Source organism: Myodes glareolus, chromosome 1, assembly GCF_982192425.1.
Source record: "Myodes glareolus chromosome 1, mMyoGla1.1, whole genome shotgun sequence".
NCBI lineage: Eukaryota > Metazoa > Chordata > Mammalia > Rodentia > Cricetidae > Myodes > Myodes glareolus.
In genome coordinates this window covers 66,617,492-66,625,779 of record NC_142026.1, presented here as the reverse complement: position 1 = coordinate 66,625,779, position 8,288 = coordinate 66,617,492, and the positions used below count along the sequence as shown (strand labels likewise).

At 48.9% G+C, this 8,288-nt stretch overlaps 1 protein-coding gene across 1 annotated transcript; it reads left to right on the top strand.

Moving 5' to 3' along the window:
• The first annotated feature begins 1,189 nt into the window (after window positions 1–1,189).
• On the top strand, window positions 1,190–6,963 carry LOC148123421 (cell adhesion molecule CEACAM3-like). The gene is made up of 4 exons (XM_087909551.1): window positions 1,190–1,344; window positions 2,398–2,757; window positions 5,624–5,983; window positions 6,596–6,963. The coding sequence occupies exons 1-4, from the start codon at window positions 1,269–1,271 to the stop codon at window positions 6,961–6,963; spliced, it is 1,164 nt and encodes a 387-aa protein (XP_087765677.1). The 5' UTR covers window positions 1,190–1,268.
• Window positions 6,964–8,288: the final 1,325 nt, after the last annotated feature.

Genomic DNA, 8,288 nt, shown 5'->3' with positions numbered 1-8,288 from the left:
TCTAGAGAAATGTCCTATGACTTTTCTCTGAAACTTTCCTAGCACAGGGCTCCTCCTGAGGGTACCTATCTTCTTCTATCTTGACTTTAGTCAAGGGCTTCCCAGGAAACTCTGAATCCTTGCCTAGGCCTACCCTACCATTAGGAGTTCTGAAGAGCACAGTGAGCAGGATGACAGGCCCCACATCGCCCCTGTGCTGAAGGTATTAGGCAGGCCACATTTGACTTGCTGACATTGCCTGGTGTAGCCCTAGGCATGAGATTGCAGTTCTCCCAGTGATCCCCAGGGGGCAGTATCAGAACACACGCTCAAACCTCAGAAAATTGTTTCCCTGAGTTATGACCTTGCCTAGGAGACTCATTTACATCCCTGTCTGCACTAACTCAGAGCTCCCTACCTAGACCCTGCTGTGACCTGTGTCTGAGAACATCTTTCTTCTGTACAGGTAATCTGAAAGCCCCTTTTCTCTGGGCATCTCCACAGTGGATGACAGAATTACCACCAGGGAATCACCAAGACGAAGTGCAAAGGTGACCCAGTAAGATCAGGGAGGACTTGGGCTTACCCAACACACACCTCAGCCAACATGTAACGCTGAAGGCTGCCTTGAAGCTCTCCATAGAAAGAGGGATCCCACAGTCCTCTCAAGGACACGCAGGCCACCCCTACCGCAACACTGAGATCTTGGAATTCCTCACACAACGGCTCCTGGGTCTCCCTCCCTCCTGAATCAGGAGTTTGACTCATGACATTAGTCATACAGGATTGGCCTTCATCCCCAATCATCCCTCAGCTGGTCTCTTTCTAGCCCTCAGAGACATCTCTGTCACCTTACTGCTGGGAGTAAATCCCATCCTCCCAGAGCATGGAGAACATAGTGCAGCCTGGATGCTCAGTTGGGTATCTGTGTCACACGGACATGTAGGCAGGATGGAGGCTCTTTCTTGGATGCTGATAGACCCAGGGCCAGAACACAGTCTGTGCCAGCCCCGGGATGAGCTGCTGTTCTCTGAGAGCATGGGGATGCTTATCAGTATTGTTGCTCAACATGTTGCTTGGAGGAGAAACATAAACGGAAGTTGAGAGGGATGTGGGACAGCACTGGGAGTGGAAGGGACAGAGCAGTGCCTTGGACAGAGATCAAACAACCCTCAGCACATCCGGTTGTGGGAAACACCTGTGAGGACACCCAGCTCAGCGGAAAGGACAGCAGAGCCTGGGGGCTGTGTTGGAACTGAAACTCTTCTCCTCAGAGGGAGAACTGCACAATGGGAAGAGAGATGGAGGTGTCCTCTGTGATTCCCTACAAGGGCTGCATGCCCTGGCAGGGGCTCCTGCTCACGGGTAAGTGTACGCACTCTCTGACTGTGGGTTGAGGGAAACTCAGTATCAACCTGGAGTCGCCTAAGAGGACAGGTATCCGAGAGGGGACTCGAGGGTTCTCTTTGCAGTTATGGGGCAGAAGGTACAGTGAGGGACAGAGGTCTATCAGCATCCTGAAGCGTTCAGTGGACAGGAGGTGATGAGGGAAGAGAAAAACTCCAATCACTCCCTACTCAAAGCCACTCTCTTTGGCTGCCATGTTCTAAAGCCTAATGTCCCAGTCATGACAGGGTGACTCCATACATAGATCAACAGGAGTGAACCAGTGAGATGGCTCAGTGTGGGAGACAAGACCATCTGAATTCAGTCCTCAGTTCCCACATGGCAGATGGAGAAACAGACCCCTGGAGCCTCTTCTCTGTCCTCCACACAGTTGCTCTGGCATGGTCCTACATCTACACACACTGACCCGTGTGCCTTCAGAAATACAAACATATAGTATATAAATAAATTAAAAAACACATCAAACTTGAATATAATTATTGCCATTCACTCCAAACCATGACCTATGTAGATAATACCACGGAGACATCCTTCCTTCCTATATTCCTCTGTTCCTTCTTTCTTTCCTTCTGTAAAGGTGTCTGAATCTTTTCCAGGAACTGAATCTTCCTAGAAAGTCACACTAATAATCCCTGTCTTCACAAAGCTCGGGTTCTAGTGAAATGCAAGTCAGTGGATCCAGAAACCGATGTCAGGGGTTGGCTGATAACACAAAGGGAACAGAGAAAAATCAGAAAGTGAGGACCCTCTAGAGGAAGGGGAGGTTGCAGTGACTTCTTCACACCAAATACTCTTTATGTGAGGAGGGATATGGGGACACTTGGAGGGGAAGCCAAGGAGACAAATGAGAAGATTATTTCATAGAGAGGTAAAGACACTATCAGAGGCTCTGAGGGAATGGAGGCCATATTGCCCACCTCCATCAAGAAGTGTGATCACAGCCCTACCCACACACCTAAGCTGAGTGACGATTACACCTCTTCAACATTGATTTCTCTTCTTTCCTTCTAGCCTTGCTTTTAATCTGCTGTCATTCACTGGTCACCGCTGAAGTCATCATTGAATCAGTGCCGCCCAGTGTGTTTGAAGGAGACAATGTCCTTCTATATGTCCACAGTCTGCCAGAGAACCTGCTAGCTTTTGCTTGGTTCAAAGGGCTAACAAATATGAAACGCAGAATTGTACTCTACAAACTGAACAACAATTTAAGTTTGCCGGGGCCTGAATACAGCGGTAGAGAGACAGTTTACCGCAATGGATCCCTGTGGATTTCCAATGTCACCCACGTGGACACAGGATTCTATACCCTAAGAACCATAAGTAGACATTCAAGAATTGTGTCAATAGCAACCATCCACCTCCCTGTGTACAGTAAGTGATTCTTTGTGAATGCTGGGTACTGAGTGGGATTTATTACACTGGACAGATACAGAATTGTCAAGTCTGGCCTGTGCCTACCTCCCCTCTGCATTGTGTCCCCATGTTGAGGTTTGAGAATTTAGAGCAGGACACACATGGTGGAAAATAACTGCAGTAGATCAGAATCCTTGCAGACATGTGGACACATGCTGAGTAATCCAGCCAAGGATAGCAGCCTTTGTCTAGAATTTTGGGGTTTTCACAGGAATGTGTCCTTGAGAAGACCCGAGGGAATCAATGTTGGGCCTGATTGAGGAAAACATTGGATCCTCAGGGAGAGGCGAATAACAGGGTGTCATGGCTTCAGATTTCTGTCCCAGACTCAACTTCAGGTGTCCTTGAGAAGCATTTTGCAAAGGTTGGATTTTGACTTCCTTATGGTCGTGAACAGTGCTTTCCAGTAGTCAAAATCTTGTGCTGTCTGGAACCAGCCAGTGCACTGTCATGAGAACCATAGTTAGACTAGGTCCCCTGGACATCTCCTCCAGAGACTCAGCATGGAGACCACAGCTAGACAGGTGCCCAGACCATTAACGAACTGTCCTTATGGGCTTATAAGACTTCACAGGAAGGTCAGGGTCACTAGTAGAGGGATTGAGGACACAGGTCACCCTGGCAAGTTATTGTTCTCTCTGGTCTAGCTCAGGGAATCCTCTTCTGCAGGCAAATAGCTACAGGCTCTGCGGAGTTGAACAGCCCACCAGATGTGAGCTGCAGTTCCCCCAGTGACCACTAGGGCAGCATTGGGGCACACAACAATGCTCAGAAAAGTATTCCCTAACCAGGAACTTGTTTCATGGATTTTGCTCCTGTCCCTACATTTCTGGAGATCAGTGATACAGCCTTCTCAGACCTACCGACTGCTTTTGTGTGTGTGATGCACTGCCAGGGATTCATATTTAGTTCTCCAAAATGTATTCCCTTTGGGAAAGATGGACTATTCTACACGAATCAGCTAGGCAGAAGCTCCAGCCACCCCAGAGTCCAGGGAGCAAGCACATGAGCAGATTCATTAGATATCTCAGTTAGTAAAGGTAGTGTGAGCATTGTTGTGAAACCCTGCATGAGGTTATGGAGCCCAGAACTCTCTTTGTAGGATTCAGGTCACCTCCTCCCAGTCACCCAGGATGTGAGGCTCCTGACACATTTGCTCCTGGGCCTTTGTCTTCGGTCAGCATCCTGGCTAAGGACTGCAATGAGACTGGATTGATCCCCTTCTCCACACATTACTCAGCTCTTCCTTTTGAGGCCTCACAGACATCTCGGTCACATTCCTGCTAAGAAGATATTACATCTTTTTAGAGCTGAGTACACAGGGCAGATTGGGGGCCCATCTGGGTTTCAGTATCACATAGGGAGTGCAGAGGCTCCATCTTGTTTCTGACAGACCCGGAGCAGGACACAGCAGAAGGCAGCCCCAGGATGAGCTGCTGTTCTCTCAGGACACAGCGATGCTCATCCGCCCTTTTGATCACTGTGTGGTATGTAGGACTGAACCATTAAGAGAGAAGTGGAGAGGAACATGGGGCAACGCAGAGAGTGGAGAAGGATAGAACACGGTTTTGAACTGAGACCCAGCCCACAGCCCATGGGACTCTGGGAGCTGCCCATTTCTGAGAGGAGGCTCAGCTAGAAAGGGAAAGGACCACGGATCTTGGGAGCTATGCTGGAGCAGAGGTGACACAGGAGGACAGATCAGCCCATAGAGAGACAATGGAGGCACCCTCAGTACCCCTCTGCAAAGCGTCCCGGACTCTCAAGAGCTTCTGCTCACGAGGGAGGAGATCACGAGTTAACAGTGTGTGAGAGGAGAGGACTCATTCACAGTCTGGAGTCTCTTAGGGGGAAAAGGTACCTGAGAGGAGTCTTGGGGTTTGTAGGGGAAAAGACAAAGGGTCAGACAGAGGCTCAGTTGCAGGAAGCTCTCAGTGCAAGAAATCGTAAGGGGGGTATGTGATTGTTGCTACCCACAGTTATTCTCCCTGATCACAATATTCTGAAGACTGATGTTCTTAGCTAAGGTTTCTCACATAAAAAATCAAGTTTGTGTTGATCAGTGGCATGGCTCGGGGATACAGGCATTTGCCTTATTGTCTCTCCACCTGAGAAGCAAAGAACGCAATTGTCCTCTGACATCCACCCAGGTACCTGCTCTGCATCTACTCCCACACCTTGAGACATGCCCTTGTGTATAATCTCACACAAATACAAATGAGAACAACAAAAAAAATCAAATCAAGTGAAAAAATTCAGCTCTATATTCACAAACCTATGAATTTCTTAAAATAAACCCACGGGCATACAGGGTCCTGTGACATCTTTCACTCATTCATTAATTCTCCACATGTATCTGAGATTTTCTAGGCAGTATGACTTTCAAAAGTATAAACAGATCTCAGTTGTCATGGAGCCCCAGTGACAGCTGACTGGAAGACAGATGAGTAAAGAAGCTAGAAGATGAAGTCAGATATTGACTGGAACCCCAAGAGAAACAGAACAACAACAAAGTCAGAGTGAAGACACAGGGTCTCTAGGGGAAGAGGTTGGACAGCCATCACCCCAACACCATCCACTGTAAGTGTGAGCAGGGGTCTGATGGCAGTGAGACAGGGCAATCTTGACAACTGGAAAGAGATCCATATACTGGAAATGACATTGTGGGGACACTGAGAACATGAAGGTGGTGTGCAGATTTCCACTAAGTAGGACGGAGACACTCACCCACAAGCTTAGGCTGAGCAATGGACACACCTGCTCAGCGCCCCCTTGGGCCAAGTACAAAGTCCCACTATTGATGGATCTCTCTCTTCCCTTCTAGCCACCTCTTTCACCTGTGGGTGCCCTCCCACCTCTGCCCAGCTCACTATTGAATCAGTGCCGCCCAGTGTTGCAGAAGGGGCAAGCGTTCTTCTACACGTCCACAATCTCCCGGAGAATCTTCGAACCTTTTCCTGGTACAAAGGTGTGATTGTGTTCAACCATCTGGAAGTTGCTCGACACATAATAGCCACGAATTCAACTATGCCGGGCCCTGCACACAGTGGTCGAGAGACAGTGTACAGCAGCGGATCCCTGCTGCTCCACAATGTCACATGGAAGGATGCTGGATTCTACACCCTACGAACTCTGAGTAGAGACCTGAAAATAGAATTAGTGCATGTGCAACTCCATGTGGACTGTAAGTGATTCTCTGAGATCTGTCTGTGCCGGGTGGGACTTAGACACACAGGACTGTTGTGCCTGGCCTGTTTCTGCCTCCCCTCTGTACTGTGTCCCCATGTTGGGGTTTGAGCACTTTGAGGAGACAGACAACTGTAGATTAGATTCCATCCCACGATTCCCTTGTACCAAGAAAGACCCTGATGAAAACTCAGACTAAGATGTCAGAGTCAGCTCAGCATCCTGAGCTTCTGGCCAGGCATGGGAGAAACCATGGCAACCTCATAGAGAGGTCAACATCAGAAACCCTGGTCCCAGTCATCTACTACGCAACTACATGTGAACTACATGGGAAGCGTTTTTGCCCGGTTCAATATCTTACTTCCTTTCAAGCTGACAGGGAACAACGGGGCAGCTATGTGGACACATGAGGGGAGAGTTACATGCAGAGAAATGACACATTCAGGGTAGTGAGGAAATGGAGGTCAGGCTGCCGACCTCCTCTGAGTGGGATAGACTGCCCCTACATCTCTAGGCTGAGTGACAAATCCACCTGCACAGGATAGAGATTGCCATCTGTCTGCCAACTCACTGATCCCCATGTGAGGGCTGTTTCTCTTTTCTCTTCCAGCTTCCCTCTCGACGTGCTGCAACCCTCTCAGCTTTGCCCAACTCACCATAGAGCCAGTGCCACGAAATGCTGCCAAAGGGGAAAGTGTTCTTCTTCTTGTTCACAATCTTCCAGAAGATGTGAGAGCCTTTTCCTGGTACAGAGGAGTGTATAGCATCCAGATCTTTAAAATTGCAGAATACAGCAGAGCCACAAATTCCATCACCCAGGGGCCTGCCCACAGCAGAAGAGAGACAGTCCACCCCAATGGATCCCTCCAGCTCCGGGATGTTACCGAGAATGACTCAGGCTTGTACACACTTCAAATTTTAAACAGGGATTTGAAAACTGAAACGGCACATGTGCAATTCTATGTGAATAGTAAATGAAAACCTGTCTCCCAACTGCCGAGTGTGGCTTGCCTTACTTCATACACTGGTCTGCCGGGACTGGGCTGTGGCTGCTTTCTCCTCCACTGCATTGTGTCCCCACACTGGGGTTCAGGCCCTTACTGCAGAACACACATGGTGTAGACAAACTGCAGTAGGCCAGAATCCCTCACCTCTCTTTATCTGCAGAGAGCAGAACCTGTGCTGGGCAAACTCAGCCCCAGGATGGCAGCCTCAGACCAGATACTTGTAGCTCTCACAGGACACATGGTCCTGAGACAGACTCTGTGGGAGTCAGGCAGGCCCTGACTAAGGAAGCCATGGGATTCTCAGAGAGACACCAGGAAGCCCTGGCTGCAAATCTCTGTCCCTAGCTAGCTTCCAGATGACACTGGGGAGCTTTTTGTCAGTACTTGGTTTTCTGCCACCTCTTAGAGTTGACAGGGAACAAGGCTTTACTGCTATATGAGCAAGCCACTGTGCTTCCATGTAAGTCACAGTTGGGCTAGGTCACCTGGACATCTTCTTCAGAGATCCAACAAAGAGTAAAGCTGGTTAGGAGCCTAGGCCATTAACTAACTCTCCTGATGGACTTATGTGACCTCAGAGGAAGCTCAGACTCCCCAGGAATGGAAGAAAGGACAAATGTCCACCTCGAAGTTGCTTGTTCTCTGGGATCTCGAGCAGGAAATTTCTCTCCTGTAGGCAAATGGTGGCAGAGTTACTGAACTGGACAGAACCCAAACATGAGCTTCAGGTCCCCCAGGAATCACTAAACAGCTACAGAAGTCTGCATAACACCCAGAAATGTATTTTCAGGAGCCATGAGCTTAATTGTATTTGGCTTCCACCCCTATCCCTACAGACCTGGAGGTCACCGACAGCCTTCCCAGACCTACTGGCTGCTTCCTGTGTTTCTAGGTATACCACTCTACTAGAGGATCCTGTGTTACCACCCTGTCATTCCGGCACCTGCCATGGGGAATTCACTTAGACAGAGGACAGATGCATCCCAGGAAGGCTATGGAAAGACCATGGGCACATCCTAGGAAGATGGAGGTTCCCTCTGAAACTCTCCCTAGGATAACAGAGACACCTATCTCTCTCCAGGATCCAGGTTACGTCCTGGATTACCTCCTGTTTCACACCCACATGAATCTCCTCACACAATTCCTGGGTTTCATGACAATGCACCCTGACTGTGACTTCATTGTGAATGGGTCTGTCCCCTTTCCCAGGTATCAATCAGCTGGTCCCTTTTCAGCCTTCACAGACGTCTATGTCACTTTCTATGGGGATTAAATCTCACCTTCTCAGAGCATTGA

Coding starts and splice junctions, on each gene's coding strand:
- LOC148123421 (XM_087909551.1), top strand. CDS start 1,269: ATGGGAAGAGAGATGGAGGTGTCCTCTGTGATTCCCTACAAGGGCTGC. Junction 2,758..5,623: donor CATCCACCTCCCTGTGTACA/GTAAGTGATTCT, acceptor CTTCCCTTCTAG/CCACCTCTTTCACCTGTGGG. Junction 5,984..6,595: donor TGTGCAACTCCATGTGGACT/GTAAGTGATTCT, acceptor TTTCTCTTCCAG/CTTCCCTCTCGACGTGCTGC.